Source organism: Epithele typhae (assembly GCF_022376455.1).
Source record: "Epithele typhae strain CBS 203.58 chromosome Unknown BXZ73scaffold_433, whole genome shotgun sequence".
Classification (NCBI taxonomy): domain Eukaryota; kingdom Fungi; phylum Basidiomycota; class Agaricomycetes; order Polyporales; family Epitheliaceae; genus Epithele; species Epithele typhae.
This window is the reverse complement of record NW_025954624.1, coordinates 1-18,767: the sequence shown is the minus strand read 5'-3', so window position 1 is coordinate 18,767 and position 18,767 is coordinate 1. Positions and strand designations below refer to the sequence as shown.

Genomic DNA, 18,767 nt, shown 5'->3' with positions numbered 1-18,767 from the left:
TAGCACCATCGCAGACGGTGTCTGTGGAGGTATCACTTTGTGTATCTCCGGGATTGTTCTCGCCGTTGTCTACAGCCGCTGCATTCGCGCCCGTACCGCGATATCTCCACGTGGAACCGTCTACGGCAACGAGAGCATCCCGGATCGCGTGTTCGAGGAACAGGTCAACAGGTGTTTGTCTCCAACCACATCGTATGAATCTTTTTCGTCTGCATAGACTTCATTTCTCATACCGTTCCCTTCAGCGTCGCACCTACACTCTCAGGCACCACGTGTTATGGTGGAGATGATTTGCCTTGCTACATATCGAAGGGATACGGTTTCAGCGAGAAGTTTATCTGGCAAGGTGGAAGGACCGAGTAGAGCATGTCACGAGTGCTACCACCATCCGGCTATCATACCCTCATCCCTCTGTCGCATACACACACCAGCTCCCTCACCCGGAGCACGACGCTCGCCCGCTCCGACGGACTCGGAAGAGCTCGCGGCGGTGCGAGAAGAGGCGATCGCGCTGCGGAGGGCGTTGGCTTGGGGGCAGATGAGCTACGAACCTGCGGACGCGCCCCTAGCGTACTTGCGGTAGGAGCCATACGCTGTAGTCGGGATGTGTGTGGACTATGGCAAGTTTGCGCGGAGAGAGATTTCGAACGGTAGCAACGCCCGGCTGCCCGGCTGCCCGGTTGTCCGTGGTGGGCATGTACGGAGCCCCAAAGAAACTTGTAACTGCTCAAATACGCACATATTTGTGGCTATTCCCGAGGATACAAGTATTCAAAACATTGTGATGCGCGATCACGTGGAGCGGGAGGATTCGACTTACGGCTGGTAGATGCACTTCTCGGAGAAGAACCCTGCAAAAAAATGCTCGTCATCGACCGGCGCAGCCGCCCGGGAACGACTCACCATCGAAGCCGGTGTTGAGATCGAAATCCTTCTGCTCAGCCATTTCGCGTGCCCGCTCCCCAACCTCACGCCAGATTTCGACGGCGTCGACAGAACCTGCACTTTGCTCGATCCACCACCACCGATGGGCACGGCTGAGCGGCTCTTGAGCGATGCGGTGCAACGCCGCGCACAGGGTGCTCGACGTCTGCGCGTCTTGGTCTGCTTCTGCATCGTCGCCCGTGCCTTTCTCCTGGGAATCCGAAAGGTGCTTCTCGATCTGGGGGAGCATCCCCTCAGAGACCGCGCAGGATCCCAAGCCGAGAACGCGGAGCGTCGGAGCCGCGTTGGCGAGAGCGGCTGGGAGTATCTCACGCAGGGCGCGGACGCGTTCGAGCTCGACGGTGAAGTCGCCATTCTGACTCGCAATGTCACTGCCGTAGGTGCGGATTGGCTTCGGATTGAGTGTGGCGTTGAAATAGACGGGGGACACGGTCGAAAGCACAGTGACCAGCGTTGTCTGCGAGCGCAGACGTGAGTATGCAAGGAATCTAAGGACACAGATGTCACGACAAGGGACGTACCATCAGCTCCGAGAACATGCTTGAGCACATCATGTCGCACAGGACGGTGAGGTGCAGTGTCCGCAGATGTCCAGCCATCCGCGGCCACAACAGCGGCCTCTCCAGCTCCGTGGGCGGCTGAGACGTTTGGGCGGGTCGCACGGTCACAGCCAGCTCCAGGCCTGACGCCGCGCCCGAGAGCAGCTCGAGAAGAGGACCGAGCACCCTCCTCGGCTCCAGGTCGGACGTGTCCACCCCGACCGATATGCCTAATACGCAGAGCCGGCCGATGTGGGGAGGTGGGCGGCACGATAAGGAACACGGGACAGCAAGCTGAGCGGGAGCTCCGGCCCACGGGAAGTCGCATGTGAGCGTGCGGAGGGCTGGCCACTCATGGCGGGTGAGGGCGAGTTCGAGGGGCGCATTACACTGCTCAACGTGGAGGTCGATGATGCTTGGGCAGAACGGGACGATCTCCATCGGGCATGAGAGCAAAGTGAGGTGACGGACGTTTGGGAGTGGCGCAAAGAGGGGGAAAGGGGACCCCAGTTGGTTGTCTGCGAGCAGCGGCTTCCACGGGGAGTCGGAGACGACGGCCAGCTTGGTGAGGCAATGGAAGGTGGAAAGTGCGTAGAACAGGTGCGAGAAGTGGCTGTTTAACATAGGCGGCTCGGACCATTCTAAAGAGATGTAGAGGTAACGGAGGGTGGGGGCGAGCGGGGCGAGCGCCTTGGGCAGTAAAGCGACTGTGAGTGTGGACACGTTGAGGAGGCGAAGGGCGGTTAGGTGGGTCATGGTGCCGAGGATGTCCAGAATGAGGGGAGCTCGTCGCACGTATTCTTCGGTACCTGGCATGGTTATCCAGCGCAGATGAGGGAGTTCTTTGAGCACCGCAAGGACTCGGCGGACGTGGCGCTTACTTCCTCGGCGGGAGGTCCATACGTCCGACTCCACAGCGTCCTCAGCAGGAGCCGTGCGGGCAGGTAAGTAGAAGTGCCAAGCGTAGTTTGAGCGAGGGGTTGGAAGGAATTCGTCGTGGGCAAGGAGGAAGTAGTTCTCGTCTGAGAACCGAGCCATGGTGGGCTCCGTGGGCAGGCGGGCGTAGGCGATGATATATGGCATGGCGAGGACGTAGAGCGTTTTGGAGGCGAGAGCGACGGAAAGCGCATCTTGGCGGTCGAGGAAGCTGAGGATCTGGTCCAGCTCGTCTTCGCACAGACGCGGTCCGAGCGCCATCCTGGGCTGCGAGTGAGTGCTGGACAACCTCCCTCCTGCGGACGTGGCGGATATGTATCGATCAGCTGGCGAATCGTGCCTGTTGCCGCTCGCGTAGCAACGTCGGAGTTGGTCGGGCAATCATTAATCATTTCAGAAATCGCCGTAATCTAATCTAAAGCGCGGCCCCTTGGACTGCCACGACCGTGGTCGTCTTATTCCCTTGTCCCAGACCTGCACCGAACCTTCCAACACTAGTTCCACATGCTCACGAGGATACTATCCCGGACTGTCGCTGGTCGCGCCCCCCATATCGCCAGAGCCCCCTGCGCTCGCCCGTTCGTCGCTGGTTGGAAACAAAATTTTCAAGAACGCGCACCGCGGCACCGTGAAGAACGACGCGCTCCTCTGCAGGTCATCAGTCGCAAGCACGCATGTATTGGTACGAATCCCCTCTGTCTTCTTCGAGCCTCCGAATACCAATAGCCCCGTGACCTCCTGCAGATGGGCAGACCGAGGTGCTGCAGAGGGATATCCGTAAGCCGCTCTTGTGTATCATTGCAAACCAGCAAGCTTAAGTCCTGTGTTTCAAGATACACCTCCGAGCACGACAAGTTCCTCCCTCTGGCGGCGAGACCGCATGCCGCGTGATACGCACCGCACGGAAGCTCGGGGTCAAGACCGTCACGGTATTCAGCCAAGTGGACACGGACTCGTTTCGCGTCAAGCTCGTACGTTCCCCCAGACAGCAGAGAAAATCGTGGGGGATTGAATCGCGGATGTAGGCGGATGAGGTGTATTGTATCAGACCCGCGTCGTCCGCGGAGAGCCACGTGAGTGCTTTCTCTACTGTATGCGCATGTTGTCCTCAAGAGATGGACTTGAGTACCCGCTGCGCATAGACACGATCGTGGAAGTGTGCCACAGTCGAGGCGGCGTGCAGGTACGTGTTCGCAGTTTTTTTTGCGCATATACCCACCTTGAGCATGATGTACACCCACGTTACGGCTTTTTGAGCGGGAACGCGGACTTTGCGGAGCGACTCGCGCTGGAGGGGATCGCGTTCATTGGCCCTCCGGCGAGTGCCATCGTGAGCATGGGCTCGAACAGGTGTGTGGTTCTTCCACGGGCAGGCGTAGCGGCGAGGCTAAGTGCGGAGACAGCGAGTCGAAGAATATTATGTCTGCTGCAGGTGCTCCTGATCCGGTCGTCCCTGGCCACCACGAGACGAATCAGGACCCCGACTTCTTGCAGCAAGCAGCTTCACGCATAGGTACGAGGGTCTTCATCTTCTCCTGCGCTCGCCTCCCCGCCTGAGACTTGCCACATAGACTACCTTGTTTTCGTCAAACCCGTCCAATGAGGTGGTGGCAAGAGTGTGCGCATCGTACATGCATTCGGCGAGTTCCACAAGGCGCCTGCTTCTGCTCAACGCAAGACGACGAGGTTGTTCGGCAACGCGCAGTGCTGGGCGGACGTTCGGCGTCGGTTTCCGCTGGTTGAAAGTTCAGGAACAATCGCTTGCAAGTCGAACACCCTGATCGTCGGACTTGATGTCATCTAGTGGCAACAGGCGAGTATTCGACTATTTGTACCTTGCATCTTGCTCATGACTTTTGCGCAGGTGGCAGCTGGAGATGCGCTTCTTCTCGACCAGTCCTCAATGCCACTCGTCGGGCGTGCTTTCTTTCGAATCGCGCCTATGCGCCGAGAACCCAAGCAACTTCCTACCCGACTCTGACCAACCCGCCTACCTATCCACACCCACGCCTACTCACATCTTCACGGCTCCGCCGGGTGCACACCGCACACCTCTGGCGGAAAGTAGCTCTCCGTCGCGAACATATCTGCGGTCATCGCGCCATCACTCCGCCTCGAGCAAAGATTCGAGCAAGGCAACCAAATTGGCTTCTTCTATTTGTCCATGGGCGCGATCGCACGGAGGCTACGAGGAAGCCGCGAGGCGCGCTGGAAGAGTATAGAGTGGTCGATGTGTCGCCGGACATCAAGTTCTCGAGGGTCCTCGCGGGAAACCAGGCGTTTATCGATGGAGACGTCCAGACAGATTCATTCCGGTAAGCCTCACCGCTTATTGCGAAGTCTGTATCAGCTGACGTATACTTGTAGAAACACCTCCACGAGCTCTTCTCAACCATACCTGAACCTTCTGATGAAGCTCTCGCGCAAGCCGTGTCGTCCTGCGCGACGAGCCAATTCCTGCTTCCTCCAACCCTGGGACGTCACTCACTTCTCGTGCTTCATCGCGACGTTTACGAGCACTACCATCCGCCAACCCAACACGACAGATCCCTCGCCCACCTATTCCGTCACCGTCCGCTCCTTCCCGTACACCGCGACGACCTCCCGCCCGGACGGCTTCTCGCGCACCTTTGCTGCCATATCCGCTGTGCTCGAGTCTCCCCTCACCACCTTCGTCGGCGCACATGCCCGCACGACCATCGTTCCACAGCCCGCCCCCGCCGCGGCGCCCGCGTCTTCGACGACCATCTCGTCGCGCGTGCACGTCTTCGCCCCTGGATCAGCCGCGCCCACCGCGCTCGTCCTCTCTGGCGCTCTCGACCGACAGGACGGGCGCGGGGCCGGGCGCGAAGGGGGCTGCGCGCGGCGATGCCGACTGCCGCTGTTTAAGTGCGCGTCGAGGTCGGGCAGCTCGTGGAGGTGGGCGCGCCAGTCGTCGTGCTGGAGAGCATGCAGACGGAGACGGCGCAGTGCGGGCGCCGGTCGCGGGAGTTGCGCGGGGAGATGGCGGAGGAGAAGCAGAAGTTGGTGGATGTGGAGGTGGATTGTGGAGGTGTTGAGTCCCACGGACGAGTCAGTTGCCCGATAGGGCGCGGAAGGCGTATGCGGGGTACGGGATCAATGTAGAGCGAGTCTCCTGGCGGAATCGACATCACGGGCAGAGCGGGACTGTGGCGCTCCGCCCTCAGGATCGAGCTCAACTTCCGCAGCGCAAGCATGCAGGTATCAACGATGTGCGCATCGAGACGGAGGATCGGTGGAATGAAGGCAGGGTCGAGCACACGGCTTCCAGGCTAGACGAGGGGCTGCGACTCTGCCGCGAAACACATGAGCGGTTGACGGAAAACATAAACGTCGTAAAGCGGGACTGTAAAGGAGCGGTATCTTCCGATAAAGCTCGACAATCTCACGCTGGTCCTTCACATTCCTCCCGCGCCTTCTCCTGTTCGTTGCGCTCACAACACGTCAACGTACCTTCTGTTGGACGTAAGCTCAACGCTCAGATTCATCATGGAACTTCAGAGTGGGTCATCCCATCATTAGTCTCTGCGTACTCGTCAGCTCACATTTGCTCGGTTGCCAGACCGCATAATCTGCTCCTTGCCATGCCTCCCGGTGGAGATTCTCAAAGTTATCATCGAGTACCGCTGGCGAGTGCATTCTTCTCGCAAAGAGCACCTCAGCATGTGTCACGCACTCAGAAAGGCCTCTCCAACATTCGCGGCGGTTATTATCTGGCTTGAGATGGAATATCCCCAGCTGTACATCGACTTGAGTGCTCCTCGAGAATACCTCTATTTTTCACCCCGCGCTGAACACATGACCGGCCAGGACGTCTCGGCCACTGCACACGCCGACTCGACACCCATCGTCAAGCATTTCTACGTCAGCATAGACACCTCCGGAACACATTCGTTTATCCAGGGGTGGAGCACACGTCTGGAGGACCGTGGCTATTTTTTCCCTATCAGCCTCCGGAGATGCAATTCCGTGACTCTGCGGCTCAGCGAAACGCCCTTGATGTCGAAGCCGTCCTACCACAAGTTCCTACACACCCTCGCCCTGCGTTTCCCGCGTTCACGCACCTCCACCTCAACCCCTAGGTGAATGCGAGCTTACTAGACTTGCACCGATTCACCCTCGGCGGTGCGACGCTAGTACCTGCACTCGTCTTTCTCCGGCTCTCTCACCCGCTCGAATGTAGATGCGTGGCGCTGAAGGGGGACCTGCACGCTGAGGACTGCGTTTTTTTGGCGTCGCTCAGGCGTTTCCCGCGCCCAGGCTGCAGGCACGTCGAGCTCGACGCCGTCGGAACGTTGGCCAGGGCCAAGCTCCCGTCGACGGTGCGACAGCTCACAATTGTCGCACGCCAGATGATCGTCCCGGGACACGAGCGGGAGAGCACGTTCGTCGGCTACTTGAGCGTCGTTGTTGCGGTACGACGTCTTTTGTGACCTTGGGGAGCGGGAGGGGTGTCGTGCGGAAGGTGGAGGTGTTGAGTGCCACAGACAATATAGTTGTACTGGAAGGGGTGCGGGATGCATGCGCGGAGCATGGTATCGTCATCGAGAGAGCGATAGAATACGCATAGCTAGAGCAACCCTCTCGCTTCATGGAACAAAGAAATGTACCGATATATGCGATATGAAGTTTGTTGTGCTGTTTTATGCACGCTCTTGCAGCCATCTACTCCTATGATGCGGGCCGCGCTACATCCCGTCATGTCATTGAACTGAGACGATGCCGGGTTTCTATTTACCGGCTGGCCGGGAGGACGGTCGGACGTACTAGGTGCGTGCTCGCGCGTCGCGGCACCCGATAACCACCGCGGTAGAAGGAGATGGACGGGTTGGGTGCAAGGGTCCGCGCTCAAGGGCGCGGCGCTGCGGGCAGAGGTGAACGAGCTTTGGAGCGCGCTCGCGACGCGCGTAAGGGGCTCGAGGAGGCACGTCGCCCCCGTGCGATGTAGAACGTCGCGGGGTACCGGTACGCCCTGCGGAGATTGACGCGAAGTTGTAGTGTGCTTCGATGCATATCGAGAAGAGAGAGACGTGTATGCGTGTTTATTATACACAAAGATAATGCTACGAAAGGGGGAACTATCAGGAGAGCACAGGACGCGCGACGGCGAGCGGGGGATGGGGACAGGGGCGGGTATTACACCGCGGACGCGAGTCATGGAAGCGGGCGAGATCGTACAAGCGCACGGAGCGAGATGGTGGGGCGTACGGTACGGCAGGCAGTCGGCGTGGGGATGACAGCTTGGGACCGTGGATAAAGCGTGAATCGTGGTTGAGTGTTACTACAAAACGATAAGATGAGAAACAGCGAGCACAGGCCGAGGGCGTACAGCACGAGGGTGATGCTTCTAGGGAGCGCGGTCCGCGGGATCACAAGAGGGCTACAGAAAATATACAGTCCGTCCATTATGGGTTGCTTCATGCGGCTGCGGCAACGGCGGTGACATGATCTTCCGGTCCGGCGAGGGCGCCTTCCGGGACGCCGCCAGTTAGACGAGAGTCGCCAACTTGGTGGAAGTCTGCGACACGGAGGTGAGGTCGAGCGCACGAGGACGTGAGAAAGAACGGCATACCGAGAATTTCGCTGTACATCATCACCTTCCAGGTATCGACGGGAAGGTCCGCATCGTTGAAGCTCCAGTCGAACTTCTCCGCAGCCTCGGGCTCGTCCGTGGGATCGTGGTATGGTGATACGTACTCGTGCGACAACGACTCGGTGGCGGTCACACGTTTCTTCGGGTCGAAGACGAGCATCTTTTCAAGAAGATCGATGGCTATATGCGCGTAAGGCGTTGAGAGAGCAGAGGTGATCGCGCGTATGCTCACCGACTGGATCATTGCAGGACAGCTTCTCGTTGAACGGCACACGTTCGCGCTTCGGCAGGCTCTGAACAAAGCGGAGAGTCTGCGGGCGGTGATGCGCATGGATGCCAACGCATGAAGGACGGACGACGTACGTTCTCGCTGGCAATCGTCTGGATGACATCCTCCGGGGGCGTTCCGAGCATCTCGGTGATGATAGAGAACTGATGAACGTCTATGGGGAAGGCAACGCGTCAGTGAGATGCAGAAGAGACGTGCAGCGCTACGTACGATCTTTGCCCGGGAAGAGGGGCTTGCCCTCGAGCATCTCAGCGAAGATGCAGCCAGCACTCCAGATGTCAACAGCAACGTCGTACTTCTGCCAAGTAAGCATGATCTCGGGTGCGCGGTAGTAGCGGGTTGAGACATAGCCCGTCATTTGAGGATCTTGGATCCGAGCCAAACCAAAATCGCAAATCTGGTGCGAGTGAGCGAGAGCGAAGAGATCGTGGAGTTGTATGCATACCTTGAGATCGCAGTTCTCGTTGATGAGGATATTGCTTGGTTTCTATATACGCGTATGTAAGACAAGGCATGGAGCAAGAGGGAGGGAGGACATACGAGGTCGCGGTGGACCACTCCAGCCGAATGGACGTACTTGAGACCGCGCTGGAAGGAGATCAGGGACGAAGATCGGGATGAGAGAATAGAGAAACTGACAAGAATTTGGTAGAGGAAGTACTGGATGAACTGCTTCTCGAGAGGACGGGAGGTGAGAAGTCGGTGAAGGTCGGTTCCGAGGAGCTCAGTGACGAAGTAACTGGGCGGAGTTGAGCTCGAGAGGGGAGGAAGGAATGAGGGGAACGCACATGTCTTCAAGAGGAGATATGAAGACATCGCTGAGGCTGATGATCTAGTAGAGAATGAGGGAATGGATGCACGGTGAAGGGGAGAAGAGCGCACATTCTCATGTTGGATGTGCTTGAGGAGCTTGAGCTCACGATAGGTGCGCTTGCTGAGGACGGGGGTGGAGAAGGGCTTCATGATCTTCTTTACTGCGACAGAGGAGCCAGTAAGCTGGTCCTTGGCGGAGCTTGGGGGCGTTGAGAGGGGGCGGGCTGAAAGGCAGGTGTAGCTTACCAGACAAGACCGAAGGCACCTAAGGGCGACGGGTCGGAAAGGTGACATCGGAGGAGATCACGAAGAAGACTCACCCATTCCGACCGGTTGAAGGTCAACATAGCGCGTGGTGACCTTGGAGGAGGGAGTTGGGGAGGCGAGATGGGGGAATAAGAGAAGATACAGACCTCGAAGGACGTGCCGAATATGCTGAGCTTGACAAAGGACATCGCGCAGGGCTACGGCGGGACAGAGTGGCGAATGCGCGGTTCAAGGGGAGGCGAGGGGGGAGGTGTAGTTGGAGGAGATGGGCGAAGAACGGGAGAGCGGAGAGGCAGAGCCGGGTGGGCCGTGGGCGATGGACCGTGCGGGGCTCGAGTGGGCTTATGTAAGCAGACTTGGAGTGGTCTCCCGTGCTCGATCGCTACCGCGCCGCGCTCTCTCCGCGCCCCCGGCTGGCTTTAGGACGATTTAGACGGGTGCAAGGTTGTCCGCCCATCGATCTGTATGTCTGAAATCTGCAGGGCGAAAGCGTTGTTTGGGCGCAGGCGCGATCGCTGTGCGGACGCGCTTATGCGAGCTATGACGTAGTTACTCCCGGATGACGTCGTCCGCCCTGGTTCTTCGTTTGCTTGCGCTCGTTGTCACCTGCTCGTCGACAGTCACCACTTCGTTCTGCTCGCCGTTGTCCCGCTCGCCGTCGTCCCGCTCGCCGCCGTCCCGCTCACGGCCGCATGTCTTCCTCACGCTCGCAGCACCCCAGGCCGAGCGAGCCATGTTCAACGAGCGGCCCCCGACCGCGCTAAAAATGGCAGGCAGGCGCCGACGGGCGCTCGTGATACGGCTGTCGCGTCGTCGCGTGAGCCGTGCGTTGTTCGTCCACGATCATGTCCTTCGTCCGCCTCGCTGCCCGTCCCGTCGTCCGTCTCTTCATCTCCATCGTCCTATTCGCCGCGCTCACGTCATCTCTCTAGCTTGCCAACGCGCGCCGGTATTCCACCGCCCCCGCGTCGGCCCCCAAGTCCAACCTTCCGCTCTTTCTCGCTGGCGGAGGTCCGTCTCTCTTCCGACATCCGCGCAGTTGCTCTTCGACTGATGCGTTTCGCTCGCACCAGGTGTCGTGGCTGTCGCGGGCTACTTCTACCTCAACGGCAGCAGTCAGCCTGCTGCTCTCGCAAAGCCCAAGATCTCGGACAAGAGCGCACTCGACCCCCAAAACTTTGTCGACTTCAAGCTCAAGGCCGTCGAGCCCTACAACCACAACACCGCAAAGTACGCCTTCTCTCCTCTTTCTCTCCCGCATACATTCCTCCTGCTGTTGCCGACCTGTCCCTGCCCAGGTTCGTCTTCGAGCTCCCGCCCGACACCGCGACCCTCCTCCCCGTCGCCGCATGTGTCGTCGTCAAGTCCTCTGCCGACTCCCCCAAACCCCTTCTTGACGGCAAGGGAAAGCCCGTCATCCGCCCCTACACTCCCATCTCGCCCTCTGACCATCCTGGCGAGCTCACCTTCCTCGTCAAGAAGTATGACACCGGCGTCATGTCCAAGTACTTCTTCGACCTCAAGCCCGGAGAGTCCCTCTCCGTGAAGGGCCCCATCTCCAAGATTCCCGTCAAAGGTGCGTGTCATCGCCCACCATCCGTCCATCTCACTTCGTCCTCACGCGAACGTACGCAGCCAACCAGTTCGAGCAGGTCGGCATGATCGCGGGCGGTAGCGGCATGTAAGTGGGGGGCTCCCGGTCACCATCTCCCCGCGCTGACGCGTGCCGTCCTGCGCAGCACGCCCATGTACCAGATCCTTGACCACGTCCTCCAGGACCCGGAGAACAAGACCAAGTTCACCCTCATCTTCGCCAACGTCGCCGAGCGCGACATCATCATGAAGCAAGACTTCGACACCCTTCAGAAGAAGTACCCTAGTACCCTCAACGTCGTCTACACTCTCGACAAGCCCGAGGCTGACTGGAAAGGTGTGTGCTGCACGTTGCTTGACGAGCCGGGACGGTTGCTGACGCGGCTTTGGTGGCTGTAGGTGAGACGGGTTACGTCAATGCGGACATGATCACCAAGCACCTCCCGAGCGCCAAGCTCGGCGAGAAGACCAAGATCTTCGTGTGCGGTGAGTCGCTCTCTGGGCTGTCGGGCGTGTGCGGTTGTTGAGAGTTCGTGTATATGTAGGTCCCCCCGGTCAGGTTGCGGCCCTCGCGGGTAAGAAGGACGGCATGAAGCAGGGCGAGCTCGCTGGCACTCTCAAGGAGCTCGGTTACTCGTCTGACCAGGTGTGTTTCTGCACGATCCGTAGCTGCCCTTTCTCTGATGCTCACTCCTTCCGTGCAGGTGTTCAAGTTCTGATAGACCACTAGAGTGTTTCGGCCGCCCTTCCGCGTCCGCATGTACCACATATGACAGCTAAATCCATAACTCTAGCATACAGCACTGTGCGCTACGGCTGTTCCCCAGCAGCATTTGACAGCAAAATACGGGTGTTACTGTGTTGAGTTTTTGAGCGGGACAAGCGCCTGTTGTCGTCACTGTGCGGCTCCCCACCTGCGCCGCGACATCTGTTACGGGGGCACGGGCCGAGGCACAATCTGTTGAAGTCGGGAGAGCGCGGGGCAAGCCGCGCGCGAGCCCGAGAAGGTGTCATTCACTGGGAAGTCTGTCCGCCGGACGGATGTGTTGTGGAAACAAGGTGAGCCGCCCTTCTCCTCACCATCCCCATCACGTCCTCCCGACCTCGCGCGTGTTCTGAGAGCCCCACTTCGCAGTGTGTAGCAAAGCGCCTAAAATTGGTCCGTTTGTCCGTCCGGCGGACGGAATTCCAAGTGGACGACACGTTCTCCTGCACCTAGTACATCAGTACATCCCCAGATCTCTGAAAACGTCTGTGCAGAGGTTTAAGATGTTGTGAGATGGTTTGAGACAGTTTGAGACATCCAGAATTTCTCTCACCCCGCATCTCATGTGAGATGTTGTGTGAGAGATCTCAGACCGGCCAGATACATCAGATGTCCAGAACTGCTCTGCTTGCACTGCTGCAATTGCTACACACTCGGGGACACACAATTGATATTTTGTAATTGGACTCAATTCAATGATGTATTAGAGCGGTACTACTTAAGCGTGTGCAGACAGGGTCAGGTATTAGAGTACTGCAGTATGTGGCCAATCGGCTCGTAGAGGTTGGTCGAAGTCGAACCCGACGATGCAGGTGGTGAAAGGTGGAACAACCAGGTCTCGAGACGCACAACGACAATGTCGGTGGGTTCGCATTCCCGCAGCTGCAGGGATCGCCTGGGCCCGACGCTGTGGGCTTCCCGCGCGACAAGGGTCCATACAGCACGCAGGTACCACTCGCACTCTTCGTACCCCAGCAGGCCGCTCAGCCTGGGGCCCAACCTGTATGGTGCGCCATCGTCACCGCCGAAAGTGTGCTGCGCATACGGCAGATTGCGGACACCTTCTCCGTGGCCGCTGGTGTGTGCGTGGTCAGGTTCGGGGGGAGCGAACGCGAGCGAAGTAGCGAGCGGAGCGAGCGGATGAGCGTTGCGGTCGCGGTATGAAGAGAGGTGCACTCGAAAAGTGGCAAGATCTGGGGGTTAGGGGGAGCGAACGCGAGCGAAGTAGCGAGCGGAGCGAGCGGAGCGAGCGGATGAGCGTTGCGGTCGCGGTATGAGGAGAGTGCACTCGAAAGGTGGCAAGATCTGGGGGTTTCCCCTCCAGAGACCTTTCGACTTTATGCAGTCTCATCAGGCCTATATTCGAGTATGTCAGTTGGTGTACTAATACTTGCAAATGGATCAGGTCACGGTCTTACTTACCGTAATCGCAACGATCTCATTCGCTCGCTATTCTCGTACGTTGCAGTCAGCATGTCCGACCGGGATATGTATGTCCGATCGGGGATTGACTCAGCTATTTCCAATTGATAGATTGGCAATTGGTTAGGTTAGGCAGGAGTAGACGCGCCCGAACGGAGCCGACGAAGGAGGCGGAGTGAGGAGTGCGGCTACGGGTGAAGAGAGTGCTCGAAAGGAGGCAAGATCTGGGGGTTTCCCCTCCAGAGACCTTTCGACTTTATGCAGTCTCATCAGGCCTGTTATTTCGAGTAAGTCAATGATGTACTTATACGGGCGAATCTGAGCAACTTTATGGCTCTACTGACCGTAATGCACGGCTCATGATTCGCTGCTATTCTTGTGTCTCGTAGTCAGCATGTCCGACCGGGATATGTATGCCGATCGGGGATTGACTCAGCTATTTCCAATTGATAGATTGGCAATTGGTTATAAATAGCCGCTTCTGGAATGTCCTAGAACATGACGTCAGTGATCACCTGATATGATGTCATGGGTCCCGTGATTGATCACGTGATCCGTCCCGTGCATCCCCGAACTGGCCGAGCGGCCCGCCCGGCCCGTGCGGGCCGTGAGCGTCTAACGGCCCGCCTTCCCGTTGTTAGGGTTCGGCTAGGGTTCTGTTAGGGTTCGGTTAGGATTAGGGGTTCCTTAGGGTTAGGCTGTTATGCCGTGTACATTCATCAGTTACGATGTATTCAAGCCAGCAGTTAGCCAGCTGATGTACTCACGTTAGGAGTTAGGGTTGTCTCGGTCTGAGTCTGAAACGATCACGGTTAATACCGTCTGTGCGCGAGCACAGCTAACGGAGTACTTACGAGATAGCAAGTGTATCTTCATGGACGAAGATGCGAAGAGAAGTTTGGAGCGCATGCGGTACGGGCTAAACTGCGAGCATTGCTCACAGACCCAAACCGTACTAGCAGAGCCCGAGGGTTGCCGTACGGTCGCTCGTTCCGTCTGATAGAGGGATGTTAAGTACCGTAAGAACTCGCAAGTCCCGCGGAACCCACCCCGAAGGGGTGCGAGGTACGGTTCAACCCGAGGCCCTTGCATGTGTCCGATCCTGCCCGTCGATGTGGTACATCTAGGCTAGTGGAATTATGCAAGTAGAACATACCGGTGTCGTCCGGTATACCTTTGTTCGCTGTCCATCTCGGTCCGTTTGACTTGCCGCGGGTGCAGCGTGGTCTTGACTTCATGGCGATTGAGGTTCGGCAAGGTACTAACGAACGTACTAGCGAACTACTAACGTCCCTTTCCGGGGGTGTTCGCTAAGTGTTCGGTAAGTGTTCGCCTGCGTACTGGCAGGGAGGGTCCGACATGGTCCTCGTAAGGCTTCCGCCTAAGATCGCACTATGATGGTACAAGGCCCTGCTAACAGAGCCATATCAGATGGGGAACGTTCACGGGGGCACTGCCTACATGAATCGCTCACGGTCTCTTTCTTCGCTGGATGACCGCCGGTGCAAGTTTGGACGTGTAGATCTATACTCAGTATAGGCGTCCTGCGGTAACGACGATGCCGTAGCAGCCTCGCGCGGGACATACCCGGGAGGGAGCACGACTAGGTCGTCTTCGCTGTCGCTTTCGGCGGCGCGCGGCAGAGATTGTTTGGGTCGCTTCATTTTGGCTTCCCACTCGGCGTAGTCGAACGACCTTGCACGCGGCCGCCCCGCAAGCGAGGTGGTGGTGTAGGTCTTCGGCTTTCCGAACGCCGAGGTCTCTGCTTCATCCATCTTCTGGAGAACCTGCTTTTTCCAAGAACTAGCAAGGTCGAACATATTGCGTCCACGCTTCCGTGACACAAGCATTCGTGAGTTGGTTATTAGTATTTTGCGTAGGTCGGGGACGTGTTGCACTACCGCGCCGTCTGGGTCAGACGGTGGGGCGCGAACGTCCGAGCCGTAGCGACCCTGAAAGGGGATCGCCACGTCGTACGCAGGGAACTCTTCACTATAAGTTCCCAAGGTGGCACGTTCGTACCACTCCTTCCAATATCCAAGCATGGTTTCTCCAAGTTCCATGGCTGAAAAGTAATTCCATACAGGGTTGATCGTAGACTTCAAAACTAAGAGCGGTTCGTCCGAGCTTGATGCTTCGTTCGATTTCTCTACTAGTCGCTTTTCCCAGCGCTCTAGTGCGTATCTTTGAGTCCATGCGTTGATCAATCTGATCGGGTAACCTCTACGTACGTACAGGGATACTAGCTCCTGCACGGCCCTAGTGTACGTTGACGGCGTACTACTTAGAGTGGCTAACCGAGACAGTTCACCAGAGAACGTACCGCGTTTAACGTCGATAGGGTGGTGGCTTATCCAGGGAATTCTTTCCATGTGGTTGTGGTCCTTGCGGAATGGGCGATGTTGGAGGACACCAGCGTCATCCTTATAAATCGTCATGTCAAGGAACGTGGCCGAGTATTCGTCGACCTCCCACGTGAACGCGCATCCATCGTACTTTATTTTTGACTGTATATGTGTAAGCGCGTCCTGCGCGGTCTCTGCGTACACTATTGACAGTAAATCGTCGATGTAACGACCATAGAACGGAACGTTCGGGTCGCTGGTAATACCGGATAGAAGTTCGAAATGCACACCGTAAAGGTTTGCGAGATCGGGTGAATCCGCGACGCCCATTGCTAGGCCTCGCACTTGTTGATAGTATTTACCATTGAAGCGGGTTATAGTCTCTTGTTTCCTACGTGCAAGCAATCATGGAAAACCTGATTGTATCGTGCGCATTCGCGCTAGGATCGAATTCCGAAACATAGGGATCCTTAGGGTCAAACGTGTAAAGGCTTGAATCGCCATTGTACTTGTGCTTAAGCCACATCGAGTAGACTATCTCGAGGCAGCCGTCTAACGGTACATTGGGTAGAATGCGACGACGTCGCCGGTGACTATCCACCAGCGGCGACTCTTGTCGAGGGGGAGACGACTCAATTTTATCGCCAAGTCCTTAGATCCATGTATAATGGTCGGCGCCGATTTGATTATCGGTTTGAGTTCTTTTGATACAAACTTCGCAGCGGGGTTGATGATAGCCGAATGACACGGTAGAATCGGTCGGAAACCAGTGGGTTTCTTATGAATCTTCGGGATTCCGTAGAATTCCGGTACCGGGAACATTCCTGTTTTGTCGTCACGAATACATTTGGACAACAGAAACTTATCGACACCAAGCTCGACTAGCGATTCGACGTTAGACATCGTCTTGGCAATGGTTTGTATGATATCGTACTGTTTTCGAGGATAGATTTACGCGCAGCAGTGAGATGCGGAGGTAATCTTCCTCGTTATCGAGTAGACCTTGTGTTTTCTCTATGATCCAATCACGCTTTGATACCGCGAGGCCGAGGTTCTTATCAGTAGCAGTACAACATAATCGTTGTCAACCAAGAACTGACGCAAACGGGCAGGAGAAGGGCTAAGCGTTTCGAGTGGCGCTCTCCAGTTGTTGACAAAGTCCGTTTCGGAAGTTTAGCGACGCTGTTTAAGCAGAACGCTTTACCTTTGGCAATGCCGTTCGCGATGAAGGCTGGTAACTTATCCATTTGCACCGATTTCTTACTTTTCGGTGAACATGATAGTCTGGATCATATGCGCTGTCGTGGCCCTTATCAAGGGCGAATAGAATTTTCCATACAAGTCGGGACGAAAACTCGTTCCAAGCATCCATAATCAATTCGCACGAAGCGGGGCAGAGTACAGTAACGAAGACCAACAGATAAATCATATGCAAATGGGGGGCACTACAACCCCCGGGGATACGTGTACATGTGCCGAAAACGGCTCGCCTCAATACGCTAATGGGGTATTTAAGAGACAAAATCACTGCATCTGAGTGAGATAGGGTTAGTATCTCGTCTGGAAGGGTGAGAGGGCGGCCGTGAACGTACCTGGTCACTTGCGTGCCTTGCCCTTCCCCTTCTGGTCTTTGTTGCCGCTTGCCTTCTGCTTGGCGGGAGCGGTCTTGGCGGCGGCCTTGGCAGCGGCGGCCTTCTTGTTGCGTCCTTCCCGACGCTCTTGAGTGTGCGAGCTTTCGCGAGGGCGTGGGTGTGGACTTCGGCTTCTTCTGAGCCTGAAGGTCCTGGACCGGACGGCGACGCCTCCCTTTGACGACTGCCCCGGCTATGGAGGCAGGAGAGTGTTGGTGAGCGACTAAGAACAGTGTAGAACCGTCCGAAGCACATACCTTGTACTGGGAGTACGCCTTCATGCGAGCGTTGACAGCCTTGTCGATCAAAGACTGGATCGAAGCTCCGACGTGAGAGGTCGGAGGTTTGATGTTCGCTTCCGCGACGACGGCCTTCTTCTTCTCCGCCTTTCGACGACGAGTCGCGCTGCACTCCGCTGGAGAGTGAGGATGCGCATGGCGAGAGAGCCGAGGTCTTGGCACAGGGCCTCGAATTCGATGTTCGAGACGGGTCTGTCTTCCAGTCGGAACCTTGATGTCAGTAACTCGCCGTCTTCCATGACGACGTCACCGTCCGTGGTGCGGTTCTTGACGAATTCGATGACCGGGACTTGACAGTCGGCGGCCAGGACCTTCCATCTTGCAAGGACGGGGGTCTTCAGGGTTCGACCAGGCGGTCGGGGGTAGCTGATGCCTGGTAGTGTGTGACCTCGTCTTTGAGGAGGCGTACGCCTTCACCAACCAGCGCCTTCTCGTACTCCGCACGAAGCGTTTCCAATCGGGCAAGGCGCGACGCAGACTCCTCGGGCGTAGCCGCGAGGAAGTCTTTGTACGCCTGCAAGTCCCGCACGTTGACCCTAAGCCAGTGGGGAGTGCCTCCGACGTCGCCAACCGTCCGACACGAGCCGTGCAGCCGCGATGTGCTGGAGCGGGCCTTCTCGAGCTTCTCGGCAAGAGTGGCAATATCGCGAAGGGGGTCGGCGAGTTGACGGCGGTAGTCGACCGGCACAAGGCCATGACTTGGTCAATGGTTGCAGCCGAGTGAACGGCCTGCATGCGCATGTGCCTTGCGGCTTGAACAGCGCCGGCGTGGGCTCCTTCGACATCGCTGTCGGGAATTCCCCTCGCCTCCATAACCGCCTCAACGACGGGAGAGAGAGCCGGGCAAAGGTGCCCATAGAGTTGGAGGAGGTGGCAGCGGAGGAGCGGGACATGGTGATGGGCAAGAGGGTGATAGGTCGCGTGGAGTAGTGGTTAGGGAGGAGTAGACGCGAGCGACGTAGCGAGCGGAGCGAGCGGAGGAGCGTTGCGGCTACGGATGAAGAGAGTGCACTCGAAAAGTGGCAAGATCTGGGGGTTTCCCCGCCAGAGACCTTTCGACTTTATGCAGTCTCATCAGGCCGTAATCGCAACGATCTCATTCGCTCGCTATTCTCGTACGTCGCAGTCAGCATGTCCGACCGGGATATGTATGTCCGATCGGGGATTGACTCAGCTATTTCCAATTGATAGATTGGCAATTGGTTATAAATAGCCGCTTCTGGAATGTCCTAGAACATGACGTCAGTGATCACCTGATATGATGTCATGGGTCCCGTGATTGATCACGTGATCCGGCCCGTTCATCCC

At 57.3% G+C, this 18,767-nt stretch overlaps 6 protein-coding genes across 6 annotated transcripts; 2 read left to right on the top strand and 4 right to left on the bottom strand.

Annotated features, from left to right (window-relative positions):
* Positions 1-275: 275 nt before the first annotated feature.
* BXZ73DRAFT_85101 (uncharacterized protein) lies at positions 276-2,681 on the bottom strand (the record flags this gene model as incomplete). The annotated part of the gene is made up of 7 exons (XM_048024006.1): positions 276-299; positions 429-511; positions 552-615; positions 740-749; positions 821-851; positions 904-1,402; positions 1,467-2,681. The coding sequence occupies 7 exons, from the start codon at positions 2,679-2,681 to the stop codon at positions 276-278; spliced, it is 1,926 nt and encodes a 641-aa protein (XP_047870588.1).
* Positions 2,682-3,839: 1,158 nt separating this feature from the next.
* On the top strand, positions 3,840-6,527 carry BXZ73DRAFT_110878 (uncharacterized protein; the record flags this gene model as incomplete). The annotated part of the gene is made up of 5 exons (XM_048017368.1): positions 3,840-3,933; positions 4,636-4,735; positions 4,788-5,309; positions 5,924-5,943; positions 6,004-6,527. 5 exons carry the CDS (start codon positions 3,840-3,842, stop codon positions 6,525-6,527), a joined length of 1,260 nt encoding a protein of 419 aa, XP_047870587.1.
* Positions 6,528-7,858: 1,331 nt separating this feature from the next.
* BXZ73DRAFT_110877 (mitogen-activated protein kinase protein) lies at positions 7,859-9,591 on the bottom strand (the record flags this gene model as incomplete). The annotated part of the gene is made up of 13 exons (XM_048017367.1): positions 7,859-7,959; positions 8,014-8,214; positions 8,267-8,345; positions 8,398-8,477; positions 8,534-8,720; positions 8,769-8,810; positions 8,864-8,911; positions 8,963-9,062; positions 9,112-9,155; positions 9,206-9,335; positions 9,383-9,401; positions 9,457-9,496; positions 9,550-9,591. The coding sequence occupies 13 exons, from the start codon at positions 9,589-9,591 to the stop codon at positions 7,859-7,861; spliced, it is 1,113 nt and encodes a 370-aa protein (XP_047870586.1).
* Positions 9,592-10,248: 657 nt separating this feature from the next.
* BXZ73DRAFT_85098 (ferredoxin reductase-like C-terminal NADP-linked domain-containing protein) lies at positions 10,249-11,715 on the top strand (the record flags this gene model as incomplete). The annotated part of the gene is made up of 9 exons (XM_048024005.1): positions 10,249-10,281; positions 10,336-10,414; positions 10,477-10,633; positions 10,702-10,979; positions 11,039-11,084; positions 11,143-11,333; positions 11,396-11,482; positions 11,542-11,642; positions 11,701-11,715. The coding sequence occupies 9 exons, from the start codon at positions 10,249-10,251 to the stop codon at positions 11,713-11,715; spliced, it is 987 nt and encodes a 328-aa protein (XP_047870585.1).
* Positions 11,716-13,952: 2,237 nt separating this feature from the next.
* BXZ73DRAFT_110875 (uncharacterized protein) lies at positions 13,953-15,247 on the bottom strand (the record flags this gene model as incomplete). The annotated part of the gene is made up of 5 exons (XM_048017366.1): positions 13,953-13,981; positions 14,039-14,108; positions 14,166-14,180; positions 14,234-14,312; positions 14,772-15,247. The coding sequence occupies 5 exons, from the start codon at positions 15,245-15,247 to the stop codon at positions 13,953-13,955; spliced, it is 669 nt and encodes a 222-aa protein (XP_047870584.1).
* A 1,878-nt stretch (positions 15,248-17,125) lies between these two features.
* BXZ73DRAFT_110874 (uncharacterized protein) lies at positions 17,126-18,352 on the bottom strand (the record flags this gene model as incomplete). The annotated part of the gene is made up of 5 exons (XM_048017365.1): positions 17,126-17,353; positions 17,418-17,565; positions 17,622-17,794; positions 17,848-18,157; positions 18,219-18,352. 5 exons carry the CDS (start codon positions 18,350-18,352, stop codon positions 17,126-17,128), a joined length of 993 nt encoding a protein of 330 aa, XP_047870583.1.
* Between the last annotated feature and the right edge of the window lie 415 nt (positions 18,353-18,767).